The sequence below is a fragment of the Nycticebus coucang genome, chromosome 6 (assembly GCF_027406575.1).
Source record: "Nycticebus coucang isolate mNycCou1 chromosome 6, mNycCou1.pri, whole genome shotgun sequence".
Classification (NCBI taxonomy): domain Eukaryota; kingdom Metazoa; phylum Chordata; class Mammalia; order Primates; family Lorisidae; genus Nycticebus; species Nycticebus coucang.
The window spans coordinates 70275841-70291346 of NC_069785.1; the positions used below are offsets into that span (position 1 = coordinate 70275841).

At 37.7% G+C, this 15506-nt stretch overlaps 1 protein-coding gene across 9 annotated transcripts in view; it reads left to right on the plus strand.

Annotated features, from left to right (window-relative positions):
• Positions 1–15506, plus strand: part of MAP2K5 (mitogen-activated protein kinase kinase 5) — a 316347-nt gene that overhangs the window by 17441 nt on the left and 283400 nt on the right. For all 9 annotated transcript variants that reach the window (XR_008380627.1, XR_008380628.1, XM_053594066.1 and 6 more), the window contains exon 3: positions 10670–10737. Coding sequence is in view for 7 of the 9 variants with exons in the window: in XM_053594066.1 (XP_053450041.1) it covers positions 10670–10737 (68 nt within the window). In the remaining 2 variants the exon portion in view is untranslated. The remainder of the gene's footprint in view (positions 1–10669; positions 10738–15506) is intronic.

Sequence of the window (15506 nt, forward strand, 5' to 3'; positions counted from 1 at the left end):
TGTGCTGGAAAATCATATTACTATGCTCCAGGCAACTAGAGAAGCCTGGAATTCTCATTGTGAACCAGTGTATCAGATCTGTTTTCCCCACCCTCCCTTTTCTTGGTCATATCTAGTAATGCTTTTTTGGTCAGATGGCAAAGAACTTCCATGTATAAGACAGAAAAAGTTCAAATTGTTTTTTTTACTTCTTTCTATACTACTTAGTAGCACTACTTTTTAGTGTTCTCAACCAACATATTTATACCTTTGAAACTCTCTGTGCCATGTTAGTAAGTTTTTATGATTTATAGTTCTAGCTACTGTAATTTTTATAACTAATCCAGTTTGGTAGACAAATAGCCAGAGTCTGTGCTAGATGGGCTATCTCCAACTTTTCGTTCAGAACAGTGGTTTAGGTTACTGTCATACTATATTGCGTAGTATGTATTTCTGTTTTCTTAGCTTTCCCTAACTTCTCATGCCAGACAATTCTCTGTCTGTAGAGAGAAGGGCATTTTCACTTTAAATGTGAATGGCTGGTTTGCTCTTGGGCGTACCATCAAAGGGTCAGGTACAGCTCAGATTTTGCCTTTTGGCCAGGACCATCAGTCCTTTTGAGTGTGATTACTTTTTCAACTCATTCTCCTCTTGGATAAGAATGAGTCTCCAGGGTCCCGGCCAAAAAAAAAACAAAAAACTGCAAAAAAAAAAAAAGTCTCCATTAAAACAACTAAGCACAGATATTAACGAATGAAGCATACAGTCCCCTAGAGAATAGTTTGTAAAGAAAACCAATGCATACATAAAACAAAGTCTTCTATTAATCCATAGAACTACTAATCACTGTGCCACGTAAGCCTGATTTTGTCCCCAGGCTTTGTTAGAATGCCTCTTTCAACTTAACCTAAAAATCTTTTTCTTGGAGTCAGACCCCCTGTGGGGTTGCTCTGAAACTTCACCACTAGGTTGGCATCAAAAGCGATTCTAGCCTCTTGGCCTCAGTTTTCTGCCCTCTTAAAGCAAGCCCTTGAAGTTTTTCGTAGCTGGTTTTTATGGAACTGCCCTGTAAGAAGTTATTCTGGTAGCTGATTTCCAGCACAGTTTTTTCTCCCTCTGAAACAATCCCTCAAGATATTTCATAGAAATATAGAATTCTAGAGTATTTTAAGTAGCCTTAAAAGTCTCAAACCCTGGTTTTGAGAACTTAAACTCTCTCTCTCTTTTTTTTTTTTGTTCGTGATTTAAAGAGATTGTGATATAAACAGTCTTTCTGGAATCTGTGCCCTTTCTTTAGAAATTATAAGGTTTTTCACCCACTTTAATAAACCCTAAGTTCCTTTGCATCCCATGTGAACAATACCTTATTGAGGTCTTGTGTGTTTTGAAATTTGAATATAGGGCGGCGCCTGTGGCTCAAGGAGTAGGGCGCCGGTCCCATATGCCGGAGGTGGCAGGTTCAAACCTAGCCCCGGCCAAAAGCCACAAAAAAAAAAAAAAAAAAAAAAAGAAATTTGAATATAAACAGTACCTTTGTAGCCATCATCTCTATAGCCAGCTCAGGTGCAGAAGTGAGATTTACAAAAAAACTATACTTCATTTAGAATTTTTTTTGGCTAAGTTCAGGTCCTCATTAAGAACAAATCATTTTAGTTTACGTTTAAACAGAATTTGACTTTGTTTTAAAGCAAAAGTGTAAAGTGCTTTTCATGTGTGGTAATAGGTAACATTATATTCTTTTATACTCTATTTTTCTTATCTCTATATTTTTAAGAAAATTTTATAGACTTAGCCTTGAAAATGTTAGTTTCTAGAATATATATAGAAACTCTTCTGACAGCTAGAATGGCCATAGAGAATTTATACCTAAAATGAAGAAAAAAAGAAAAAGTGCTAGATTCCTATGTAATTCTTTATGTGTGAAGCATCTGTCAGAACTGTGCCTTCTTAGTGCAAGTGGCCAGTATGTGTCTTTTACACAGAAAGCAGGCATAATACCAGTAGTGACTCTCAACAGCTTCTAGTGTGACTTGATTTTGATTCACATCAAATTGGGGAACACTGTGGGAGTGAACCAGATCCAGAAATAAATATGCTTTGGAAAGAAAACCTGGTTTTCTGTTGGCTGTTGGGTTGGTCACTGAGTGGGACTAGCCCATGTGTTGACTTCCGTCATGCTGTCATGTTGCTGTTGGCCACTGAAGAGAAAAAGGAAGCAATGTTTTGCCTGGAAATAGGCTAACTGTGAGAGAGCACAAACTCCCTCCTAGGATCCATATAGCCTGGTCACCAAACAGTGGGAGGCCATCAGCACTGCATCTGTACACCAGGGAGGATCTGCTGACTGTGGTGGGGAAAAGCCCTGTGTTGGACTCAGCTCTCCCTGTACTTCAGTTCCCAGAGTGGGTTTTGTAGACATATTCTCTTCATGATGAGAGGTTTGTCTAGTTCTTCAGGCTTGGGATCAGTGTTCACTACATTTGATCAAATCAGCAATTGTATGTCGAAAACAAACCAAAAAAAATAATAATAGTTGTTAACAAGTGTACTAGATCTAAGGCTTCGTACCAAGAGCCGCCCCTTCTAAGTTGTCACCTTGGGGGACTGAGTATATTACTCAAAGTATTTTTGGCATTTCTCTTTCAACTGTGCATTAAGAATCTAACATATAGGCTGTTCTCACTGTTGACAAACCTTTATCTTCAGAAGGTTGAAGTGGCAGATGGTGTAGGTGGATGTTTGGGCTGGTGATTCTATTTTGCATTAAAAATGAGATCTGATATTTTCTTTTTCTTTTTTTTTTTTTTTTGAGACAGAGTCTCACTATGTCAACCCCAGTAGAGTGCCATGGCGTCATAGCTCATAGCAACCTCCAACTTTTGGGCTCAAGAGATTCTCTTGCCTCAGCCTCCCAAGTAGCCAGACAACAGGCACCTCCTACAAAGCCTGGCTATTTTTTTGTTGCATTTTTGTTGTCATTGTTTAGCTTGCCTGTGCTGGGCTCGAAGCTGTCAGACTCGGTGCATGTGGCTGACTCCATAACCACTGTGCTATGGGCGCCAAGCCGAGATCTGATATTTTCTTTTTTTTTTACTTTTTTTTTTTTTTTATGTTGTGGATTCATTGAGGGTACAATAAGCCACGTTACACTGATTGCAATTATTAGGTAAAGTCCCTCTTGCAATCATGTCTTGCCCCCATAAAGTGTGACACACACCAAGGCCCCACCCACCTCCCTCCTTCCATCTTTCTGTTTCCCCCCCATAAACATAATTGTCATTAATTGTCCTCATATCAAAATTGAGTACATAGGATTCATGCTTCTCCATTCTTGTGATGCTTTACTAAGAATAATGTCTTCCACATCCATCCAGGTTAATACGAAGGATGTAAAGTCTCCATTTTTTTTTAATGGCTGAATAGTATTCCATGGTATACATATACCACAGCTTGTTAATCCATTCCTGGGTTGGTGGGCATTTAGGCTGTTTCCACATTTTGGCGATTGTAAATTGAGCTGCAATAAACAGTCTAGTACAAGTGTCCTTATGATAAAAGGATTTCTTTCCTTCTGGGTAGATGCCCAGTAATGGGATTGCAGGATCAAATGGGAGGTCTAGCTTGAGTGCTTTGAGGTTTCTCCATACTTCCTTCCAGAAAGGTTGTACTAGTTTGCAGTCCCACCAGCAGTGTAAAAGTGTTCCCTTCTCTCCACATCCACGCCAGCATCTGCAGTTTTGAGATTTTGTGATGTGGGCCATTCTCACTGGGGTTAGATGATACCTCAGGGTTGTTTTGATTTGCATTTCTCTAATATATAGAGATGATGAACATTTTTTCATGTGTTTGTTAGCCATTCGTCTGTCGTCTTTAGAGAAAGTTCTATTCATGTCTCTTGCCCATTGATATAAGGGATTGTTGGCTTTTTTCATGTGGATTAATTTGAGTTCTCTATAGATCCTAGTTATCAAGCTTTTGTCTGATTGAAAATATGCAAATATCCTTTCCCATTGTGTAGGTTGTCTCTTTGCTTTGGTTATTGTGTCCTTAGCTGTACAGAAGCTTTTCAGTTTAATGAAGTCCCATTTGTTTATTTTTGTTGTTGTTGCAATTGCCATGGCAGTCTTCTTCATGAAGTCTTTCCCCAGGCCAATATCTTCCAGTGTTTTTCCTATGCTTTCTTGGAAGATTTTTATTGTTTCATGCCTTAAGTTTAAGTCCTTTATCCATCTTGAATCAATTTTTGTGAGTGGGGAAAGGTGTGGGTCCAGTTTCAGTCTTTTACATGTAGACATCCAGTTCTCCCAACACCATTTATTGAATAGGGAGTCTTTCCCCCAAGGTATGTTCTTGTTTGGTTTATCAAAGACTAGGTGGTTGTAAAATGTTAGTTTCATTTCTTGGTTTTCAATTTGATTCCAAGTGTCTATGTCTCTGTTTTTGTGCCAGTACCATGCTGTCTTGAGCACTATGGCTTTGTAGTACAGACTAAAATCTGGTATGCTGATGCCCCCAGCTTTATTTTTGTTACAGAGAACTGCCTTAGCTATACGGGGTTTTTTCCGGTTCCATACAAAACACAGAATCATTTTTTCCAAATCTTGAAAGTACGACGTTGGTATTTTGATAGGAATGGTATTGAATAGGTAGATTGCTTTGGGAAGTAAGACATTTTAACAATGTTGATTCTTCCCATCCACGAGCATGGTATGTTCTTCCATTTGTTAATATCCTCTGCTATTTCCTTTCTGAGGATTTCATAGTTTTCTTTATAGAGGTCCTTCACCTCCTTCGTTAGGTATATTCCTAGGTATTTCATTTTTTTTGAAACTATGGTGAAGGGAGTTGTGTCCTTAATTAGCTTCTCATCTTGACTGTTATTTGTGTACACAAAGGCTACTGACTTGTGGACATTGATTTTATATCCTGAAACATTACTGTATTTTTTGATGACTTCTAGGAGTCTTGTGGTTGAGTCTTTGGGGTTCTCTAAGTATAAGATCATGTCGTCAGCAAAGAGGGAGAGTTTGACCTCCTCTGCTCCCATGTGGATTCCCTTTATTTCCTTGTCTTGCCTAATTGTATTGGCTAGAACTTCCAGCACTATGTTGAATAGTAAAGGTGACAGAGGACAACCTTGTCTGGTTCCAGTTCTAAGAGGAAAAGCTTTCAGTTTTACTCCATTCAGTAAAATATTGGCTGTGGGTTGGTCATAGATAGCTTCAATCAGTTTTAGAAATGTGCCACCTATGCCTATACTCTTCAGTGTTCTAATTAGAAAAGGATGCTGGATTTTATCAAATGCTTTTTCTGCATCTATTGAGAGGATCATGTGATCTTTATTTTTGCCTCTGTTAATATGGTGGATAACGTTTATAGACTTGTGTATGTTAAACCAGCATTGCATCCGTGGGATGAAGCCTACTTGATCATGATGAATGACTTTTTTGATGATAAGCTGTAATCTATTGGCTAGGATTTTGTTGAGAATTTTTGTGTCTATGTTCATGAGTCAGATTGGTCTGAAATTCTCCTTTTTGTTTGGGTCTTTTCCTGGTTTTGGTATCAGGGTGATGTTTGCTTCATAGAATGTGTTGGGGAAGATTCCTTCTTCCTCAATTTTTTGGAATAATTTCTGCAGTACAGGAATAAGCTCTTCCTTGAAGGTTTGATAGAATTCTGGAGTGAAGCCATCTGGACCAGGGCATTTTTTGGTTGGAAGCTTTTTTATTGTTTCTTTGATCTCAGTGCTTGAAATTGGTCTGTTCAGGAGCTCTATTTCTTCCTGGCTGAGTCTAGGGAGAGGGTATGATTCCAAATATTGATCCATTTCTTTCACATTGTCAAATTTCTGGGTATAGAGTTTCTGGTAGTATTCAGAGATGATTTCTTGTATCTCTGTGGGATCAGTTATTATTTCCCCTTTATCATTTCTGATTGAGGTTACTAGAGATTTTACTTTTCTATTCCTCGTTAGTCTGGCCAATGGTTTATCTATTTTATTAATTTTTTCAAAAAAGCAACTCCTTGTTTCATTAATTTTCTGAATGATTCTTTTGTTTTCAATTTCATTGATCTCTGATTTGATTTTGGATATTTCTTTTCTTCTACTGAGTTTAGGCTTAGATTGTTCTTGTTTTTCCAATTCCATAAGATCTCTTGTGAGATTGTTGATGTGCTCTCTTTCAGTTTTTCAAATGTAGGCATCTAAAGCGATGAATTTTCCTCTCAAAACTGCTTTTGCAGTATCCCAGAGGTTTTGGTAGCTTGTGTCTTCATTGTTGTTATGCTCAAGGAAGTTAATGATTTCCTGTTTTATTTCTTCCTTCACCCATCCGTTATTCAACAGAAGATTGTTTAGTTTCCATGCCTTTGGGTGGGGTCGAGCATTTTTGTTAGAGTTGAGTTCCACCTTTAGTGCCTTATGGTCTGAGAAGATACAAGGTAAAATTTCAATTCTTTTGATTCTGTTGATATTTGTTTTGTGTCCCAGGATATGATCAATTTTGGAGACTGTTCCATGAGGTGATGAGAAGAATGTATATTCTTTATCTTTGGGATGGAGTGTTGTATATGCGTCTATCAAGCACAGTTGTTCTAGGGTCTCATTTAAATCTCTTATATCCTTGTTTAATTTCTGTTTAGAGGATCTGTCCAGCTCTGTAAGAGGAGTGTTAAGGTCCTCCGTTCTTATGGTATTATCAGATATCATCTTGCTCAGACTGAGTAAGGTCTGTTTCAAGAATCTGGGAGTATTTAAATTGGGTGCATAGATATTTAGAATTGAAATGTCTTCTTGTTGTATTTTTCCCTTGACCAATATAAAGTGACCATCTTTGTCTTTTTTGACTTTAGTTGCTTTAAATCCACATGTATCTGAAAATAAGATTGCAACTCCTCTTTTCTTCTGAATTCCATTTGCTTGAAAAATTGTCTTCCAACCCTTGACTCGGAGCTTTAATTTGTCTTTTGAAGCCAGGTGTGTTTCTTGCAGACAGCAAATGGATGGCTTGTGTTTTTTAATCCAGTCAACCAATCTATGTCTCTTCAGTGGGGAATTCAAGCCATTAACATTTATTGAGATAATTGATAAGTGTGGTAGTATTCTATTCATCTTATTTTGTGAGAGTCCATTGCTTAGTTTTATCTTTTGCATCAGTGTGGAGGTTAGGTTCTGTCCTTTAATTTCTGAGTTCTTACTTTGCTGCTGATCCATTGTGGTGGTCAGTGTGCAGAACAGGTTGAAATATTTCTTGTAGAGCTGTTCTTGTTGTGGCGAATTTCCTCAATGTTTGTATATCCGTAAATGATTTGATTTCTCCGTCAATTTTGAAGCTTAGCTTAGCAGGGTACAGAATTCTGGGCTGGAAATTGTTCTGTTTAAGTAGATTAAAGGTAGATGACCATTGTCTTCTTGCTTGGAAAGTTTCATTAGAGAAGTCTGCGGTCACTCTGATGGATTTGCCCCTGTAGGTCAACTGGCGCTTACTCCTGGCAGCTTGCAGAATCTTTTCTTTTGTCTTGACTTTGGACAGGTTCATCACAATGTGTCTTGGAGAAGCTCGGTTAGAGTTGAGGTGACCTGGGGTCCGATATCCCTCTGAAAGCAGTGTGTCAGAATCTTTGGTGATATTTGGGAAATTTTCTTTTATGATATTCTCTAGTATGGCTTACATTCCTCTGGGGCATTCTTCTTCCCCTTCTGGAATTCCTATAACTCGTATGTTGGAACGCTTCATAAAGTCCCATAATTCTGACAGTGAACGTTCTGCTTTCTCTCTCTTCTTTTCTGCCTCTTTTACTATCTGAGTTATCTCAAAAACTTTGTCTTCTACCTCTGAAATTCTTTCTTCTGCATGGTCTAACCTGTTGCTGATACTTTCCATTGCATCTTTAAGTTCCCTGATTGACTGTTTCATTTCCTTCAGCTCTGCTATATCCTTTTTATATTCTTCATATCGTTCATCTCTGATTTGAGTCTGTTTTTGGATTTCCTTTTGGTTATTTTCCACTTTATTAGCAGTTTCCTTCATTGTTTCCATCATTTCTTTCATTGTTTTCAACATGTGTATTCTAAATTCCCTTTCTGTCATTCCTAACATTTCTGTATAGGTGGAATCCTCTGCAGTAGCTACCTCATGGTCCCTTGGTGGGGTTGTTCTGGAGTGGTTCTTCATGTTGCCTGGAGTTTTCTGCTGATTCTTCCTCATGAGTGATTTCTTTTACCTGTTTCCTTGACCTAATTTTCCTTTCACTTCCTCTTGCTCTTTAAGTTCTCGTGCCTGTGGACTAAGGGTTACAGGACCAGAAGGGTGAGAAGGTTTAAGAGCAAAAAAGGGATGAAAGAAAGGAGGACCGAGTGACAAGGAAAAAAAATGAAAAATAGAGAAAGGAGAGGGGGTGGGTAAAAGGAATATTGACAAAAAGAAGAGAGGCACAGAAAGAGGGAGACAGAGCAATATAGGTCTACGGTAGGGTACTTTGATTCAACCTTAAAAAAAAAAAAACACCTTCTAGGGGTGCCCAGTTGGGTGGTTCCCTTGAGGTCAGCAGCTCTTTGCTAACCTGATCAGACACAGTACCCCACCTCCACCAAGTAGAGAGGAAAGACAAAAATGCTATAAATCAAACCAAAACAAGCAAACAGAAAACTTTACGGGATAAAATTGGCTGGAAAAGCCAAATAATAGCGGTAGAAACACTAACAAAAATGAAGTTCTAATTATTGAAATAGGCAGCAATGGGAAATTATAATTAAACTAGAAAAATTGAGAAAGAAAAAGGATCCATATGGAAAAGGTTGAACTTAAAAATCAAAACAACAATCCACAACATCAAAATAAACAAAAAAAACAACCAAACCAAAAAAAAAAAACAAAAAAAAACACAACCAAAAACAAAGCCGTATGTATATGTTATTGAATATTGTCTGGGCAACTCGTGGTCTTCTGGGGTATGAGATGTTAATCACAGTTCTGATACGACTGGAGGTTGCTAGTTTCTCAAACCCCAGCAGGTAGACACCCTAAATCTCTCTTCAGCCCACTTAAAAGGCACTTTGAACTTGTTCACTTACTGAGCAGAAGCTTTCTCAGGGAAGTGCTTGTTCTTGGAATCACTGCTGAAGTGGCTATCCACTTACCCTGTGTGTCAATACTGGTCTCCCTTTCCCCGGAGGGTTGGGGCTGCAAGGCGGCTCAGACCCCGCCCTTAGGCTACTTGGTCACTGGGTTACCAGCTCCCATCCAATTCCAGCTCTGCGACCCTGAGGGCGGAGCTTGCCAGGGCAGATCGCTCACAATGTCTGCCTGTGACCCAGAGCCAAACACTATTAGCTCTGTCTGGCTCAGCGGCTCAGACTGGGGCCCTAGACAAAGGCCAAAGTTCTCCGCACTCCCGCTCAGGCTCTCCCCAAGGCAGTTCAGCTGAGTGCCAAGTCCAAAGACACCAAAACAGTTCACAGGTAAGGCCTTTCTGGTTTGCAGTCTCGCTGCTACTGAACTTACAGTTGCGGCGGGTTTAGACGGATTGAACACACGCGACCACTTGCCGGTTTTCCACTGTTTTAGTCCTCCTCTTGGGGTCCAGAAGTCTCTCGCTGACTCCCTGTATCCTCTCAGGGGTGATGATAGGCAGATCCCACCAGCCAGAGATGCCTGGAGTCCTATATCCCCAGACTCATGGTGCCCAGATGGAAGGAAGCTGTTACTCAGCTGCCATCTGCTCCGCCTCTCGAGATCTGATATTTTCATGTGGTCTATCTCAGGTTCTTAAAACAATTTGAAGAGATATTTTGAAATACTGCTTTGAATTAGAGAAGTATCATTGAAATAAGTACATTGTTGCTAGATGTGACTTCTTTGATGGTGCTTATTTAAACATACACATTTTGGTTATATATTTTATGAAGTTTTATTATTCTCTAGTCTTAAAGCTATTATATTGTTTCGAAATAGCATGAATCATCATTTGAAGCTTGTTGTGATCAGACAGTACCCCAAACAAATGAAGCTGTTGGGAAAGAGAAAGAAAGGGTTGCTGAATAGAAGGTGATACGGAGAGACCTGTATTAGAGCTGCTTTGCACGTTAACCTTGCACTCAGCCTCAGGTTCTTCTTCTGTGAAAATGAAATAATGATAATGACGATGGTGTCCGCGTTGCAGGATTGTTGTGAGGTTTTTAAGGAGGAATTGCGTACAAAGCAGAGATTATGGTATCTTGTGTATAAAAATGTACAGTAAATGAATGTATTTTTATCATGCCACTGTGACATGTTAGATTGCCTGGGAGAGGGGACGAATGGAGAGAGAGGGGTATGGAACTGTTTTGGAAGTTAAAAGCATACTGACAGTAGAATAAGACTGGCCTCTCTTTGTGTTTTAAAGTTCTTCAAACCTGTTCTATTATATTCTAGTTATATTTACTTTAACCTTGATATGTGCCACGAATGACATGAGCGATATTTTAATTTTCAGCTCTCCCTGAAAGGAAATTTTAATTCTATATCGAGATTCTGAATAAAGCAAAACAACAAATTAAAAAAATCCCAGTGTCCTCCAAAAATTTGGTGTTGAGGGTTTTCTATATCAAGTTGTAAAAAAACCAACTGTTTTGTTCCCACCCAGCATGGTTTTTGTACTTAAAAAATATATGAATCTTTTCACTTGCATTATGTTGCTTTTTAAACAGATGAAGATGAAGATGGTGATCGAATTACAGTGAGAAGTGATGAAGAAATGAAGGCAATGCTGTCATATGTAAGTATATTACAAATGAGGACTGTTTTAAAAATGTTAATGTGATTGAGGATGGTGTTTCCTGGACATAGTGAAGATATGTAAGTGAGTTACAGTTGCCATCTGTTTTTCTATGTAATAATAGATAAGATTTTCAAAGATATCCTTACATGAAAGTTAAGGGCATTCTTTTCAAGAGACACTTACTGATCATATCATGAACATTAAGAATAATGCATCTTAATGACTTTTGCATTAGGTATGGTGCAGACTAAATGGACTATCAATTTCCTGTATTTTTTATGCAGTACTTAAAGTAACGGCTCATTAAAAATGAACCCCTGGGCTCTAAAAAATTTTTCAAAATCTACTTTCAACTGGAGCTCTCTTTCACCCTTCAGACTATAGTTATAATGTAGCTGCAGGCTTAATATGGATATACGGTTTAAAGACGTACTCTCTGTTACCCTCTGCACTACCCATCCTCCCACCCCCAGCAGAAAATGAACCACAGGGTTACTTACTAAATCAAAGTGATTTGAATATATCCTGAAATGACTTTTCTTGGTGTTTCAAGTTACAGTGAAAATTTGCCTTAACATTCATCTGGTACTAAAGTAGGTGAAAGAGAGAAAAGAGTACATTTCTAAAGCTTCAGTACTAAGCTTGAAAAATTCAACTATAATGAGGAGACATAGCTTACCTGAGCCCTGATCTGAATTTTTGTCTCAAATTTTATTGTTGCTGAGTTTGTAATCTGTTTACAAAACTTATTGCAGTGGTCTGGTAGAAAGAGCACTGGACTAGAAGTCAAGTCTGGAGACCACAGCTCTACTCTGGTTTCCTGGCCTTGGGCAAATCACTTAACCTTTCAGTGCTATAGTTGCCTCATCTGTCAGTTGTGGATAATAATACTTGTCCTTTATACTGCACAGGGTTATTGTAATGATCAAATGGGGTAATGGGTGTGAAAGTCTTTTGAAAAGTTAAAAGTCCTATACAAATGCAAAGTGGTATTGTGGTGGATATGGTGGAATCAGGGCCCTTGCTTTACATTGAGACTCTAACTTAGCCGACGGTTAGGTTGTAGATTTTTGATAGACTTCAGCTGCAACCAGGATAGTGTTTCATTGTAATGAAAACTGTAAACCATCTGTGTGGGTTTCCGCCAATAGTTTTAATTTAGGATAGGAGGAAGGAGAACAAGAAGGATGGGATGATTAACAGAGCGTTGCATTCCAACTAGAGTAGAGTAGGAAAAGTCAATTTCCCATTGACTTCCCATTAACTTATGTGGGAGTCTTTGTGTACTGAGAATTTAGAGCTGGGATCATCAGTACCTTGAAAAGCAGAGTAGGATTGTCTGCTGTAAAGGTCTAGCAGTAGTATTGATAGATTGGCTAACTCTCCTGAGAATGTGACATGCTTATTTTTAGAAAACACACACACATAATTTTCTCACACATGTCCATTGCAAAGAACTGACATCAGTGTGTTTTCATTATATATTCAATGTAATCAGACACAAAAGATGTGTACTATTGGTGGGATCTTATAGATTGTGCTTTTTGAAAATGGATATGATCATAGTGATAATAACAACCATTTCCAAGTTCCTGTATATATAAGATGCTTGAGATATTTCATTTTATTAAGTTTTAATAATTACTCTGTGAGATAGATATTATCATTCTTGTTTTTAAGATGATGAGGCAGTGGTTAAGAGACATGTCTAGGGTTTAGCTACTGGAATGTGGATATAGAATTTCCTTTTGCCAGCTATGATTTAATAAAAAAAAAAAAAAAGAATTTCCTTTTGCCAAAGCCAATGCTCATCAGTATTTTAACTGGCTCTCTACCCCCCACCTCCTTGCTGATTTCATATTGGGATCTTTTTATGTCATCTCCATTATTAAATTCAAAATGATGTATATTTTTATTTTAGTTGTGATTTCTATACCACGTGTTTCTTACAACTTATGCTTATTTTCTCGAATGCAATGTTTTAATTATTTTTGTGTTGTAAAAAAATATTAGAGTCATGTTACATAACCTGAACTTAAAAGTTCTCAAGATGTCTTGGGAGCCACTTTTTAGTCTGAATAGAAGTAATCTAGCTCATTGATCCCCAAATGTTTGCATTTCATGTACTGATTGGTTTCTTAGGTTGGGGACACACATAGGCGTGGTGACTGTTAAATTTGCCAAATAGAAACTTTAGTAAGACTAGTAAATTAATAAAAATTGCCTGTTACTGGCTCGGCACCCGTAGCTAAGTGATTGGTGCTGGCCACATACACTGAAGCTGGCGGGTTTGAACCCGGCCTGGGCCTGCTAAACAAAAGCAACAACAACAAAAATAGCCTGGTGTTGTGGCAGCCATCTGTAGTCCCAGCTACTTGGAAGGCTGAGGCAAGAGAATTGTTTAAGCCCAAGAGTTTGAGGTTGCTGTGAGCTGTGACACCACTGTGCTCTACTGAGAGCAACATAGTGAGACTCTTGTCTCAATTAAAAAAAATTGCCTATTGCCATTATTTAATTAATAAAAAAAATAGCAGGAGCCATTTCAAGGATAAAGCAGCAGGCAGGACGTAATCTGAAAAGTAAAGATGACCTTTTCTTTAAAGTCAATAAATTTAGTTTTATGTATAACTCGCTACATTATTCTTGTTTTTTCTTAATTTGCTATGGATGGATGAAAATTTTTTATGAATTGGCACTGGTTCAAGAGTTGTGTCTGGCTGATCAGGGTCAGATTTTCTCATTAATTCACTTAACAGATATTTACAGAGGGAAACCTTAGGGCCTCCCAGATTTTCATGTATTTAAAGGTAGAGCTCCATTTTTCTGATGCTGAGTATTTCAGTAGATTATTTTGAAATGAAAATATCACTGAGTGAACACATTTTAAATAATTTAAAACTTAAATGAGTTTCCTTTCTTCTCAATCTTTTGCTGTGTAGCCCCTACCATCACATACCCTTTGTGTAGAGTCAAGCTCGCTCCCCATAAACATTTAGAAGGTAAAGAGTAGGGGAATATCGTTTGCAAAAAGCACAAACTAGATTTGTTGGGTGTCATTTTGGTCTGTCTTGGTCTTATGTTGAAATTCCTTTGGCTTCCAGTTTTGTCATAAAGAGAACCATTTGGATCTAATCTCACAAAAGACTGATTTTTAGTCCTCCTGGTTACCAGCCTTTATTAAAAATAAGTATTGGTCTTTATTTTTTAGCTTCAATTTGGCCCTGAAGTTTGATTCTAGGATTTGGTGTAGTGGCATAGGGAAAATACTGACAGATTGAGTACATTTTTATTGTTAACACCCACTCCCCAGCCTAGCTTTTCATATGAAATTCGTATGTGGTCACCTTAGTATTTCATTGAAAACTATATAGGGGCAAGCAAAAGTAGAGACACTTTTACCATCAGTTCTTTACTTGTTCTGTTCCTTTGATTACAAACGTTAAGTGAATATACAGCCTGTATGTCTGCTTAATAAATAAAAACAAATTTAACCTCTGAGTTGAAACTTGGAGAAATACTTTTTTTCTCCCTTGAAGGAAAGCATTTTCTGGCTTTGGGCCAACACAAGGGTAAGTTTGTATCAGTAATTTAAATAGATTTTTGTATGAGACCTGAAAATGTTGCCTTTTTAATTGAAAACTTATCAATTATTTAAATCGCTAGCAGCCTGAAGCTGTTAATTTTATGAGTGCCATAATAATGGCATACAGTGGTTTTTGATACATGTGACACATGGAATATTATATTGTGGTAAGGATTTGTCATGACAATAGGTTGTATGCTGTTAGCTAATAACCAACATATTAAACCAAAGTCTGTTGTCACACATTAGTACCATTTTATGTAAGTTATTTAGAAGTTGTATTCTTTCCTTCATTAGATATATTTTTAAGAGATAATGAGAAGAAAACAAAGCTATAATAAATTGTCTTCTAAGAAAATGTAAAGTAATTTGGTCTCCAAGGAGATATTTAATGTATTGAAAGAATTCAGCAGCCAAATGTTATTACAGCACCATTGTGATAGCTCTCTGCGTTTTGTTATGAGTTTGTGTTAATCAACAATCTGTTTTTATAGCATAGTTTCTTGTAAGTTATGTTGTTAGAATATTCCACTTCTGGGATCATGGCTTTTCCTCTGACACTATTGTATCTTTTTAATTTCTCCATAAAGTATTTTTTTAATTAGAATTTGAAATGCTTTATTAGAAAAAAAAACCACAACCTACATATTCTGAAAACTAAATACCTGATCATTACTAATTATTTAAAAGGCCCTATTAAATATTCCTTTAATGTAGTTTAAATTTGTTGTTGTTCTTGTTTTCTCCTTTCATTTTCCAGAAGGATTGAAAATGGTATGCTGCTTTGTCTTGTTGTCTGGTAGTGCCATTGAAGTCCAGTTCTAGAAAGGGATTATTTGATTGCTAACCTCTGATTTGGGGTGATTTTCCATTAGGAAACTCAGTTGTATATGTATCTTTGTTTCTGCTAAATCCTGTATCTAGTAAAGGATTTATTATACCTGATTCTCTTGATATTGAGGGGCTCGAATGAGTGGAATGCAATAGTAATTTTCATCATTTTGACCATTCTCCCTCTCTTACTCTCTTTTTTTTTTTTGAGAAGAGAGTTTTGCTCTGTCACCCAGCTGGGCAATCTTCCTGTCTCAGCCTCCAAGTAGCTGGGACTGCAAGCACCAGGCACTGCACCAGGCTAATTTTCTATTTTTCTGTGGAGACAGGGCCTTGTTCTTGCTCAGGCTGG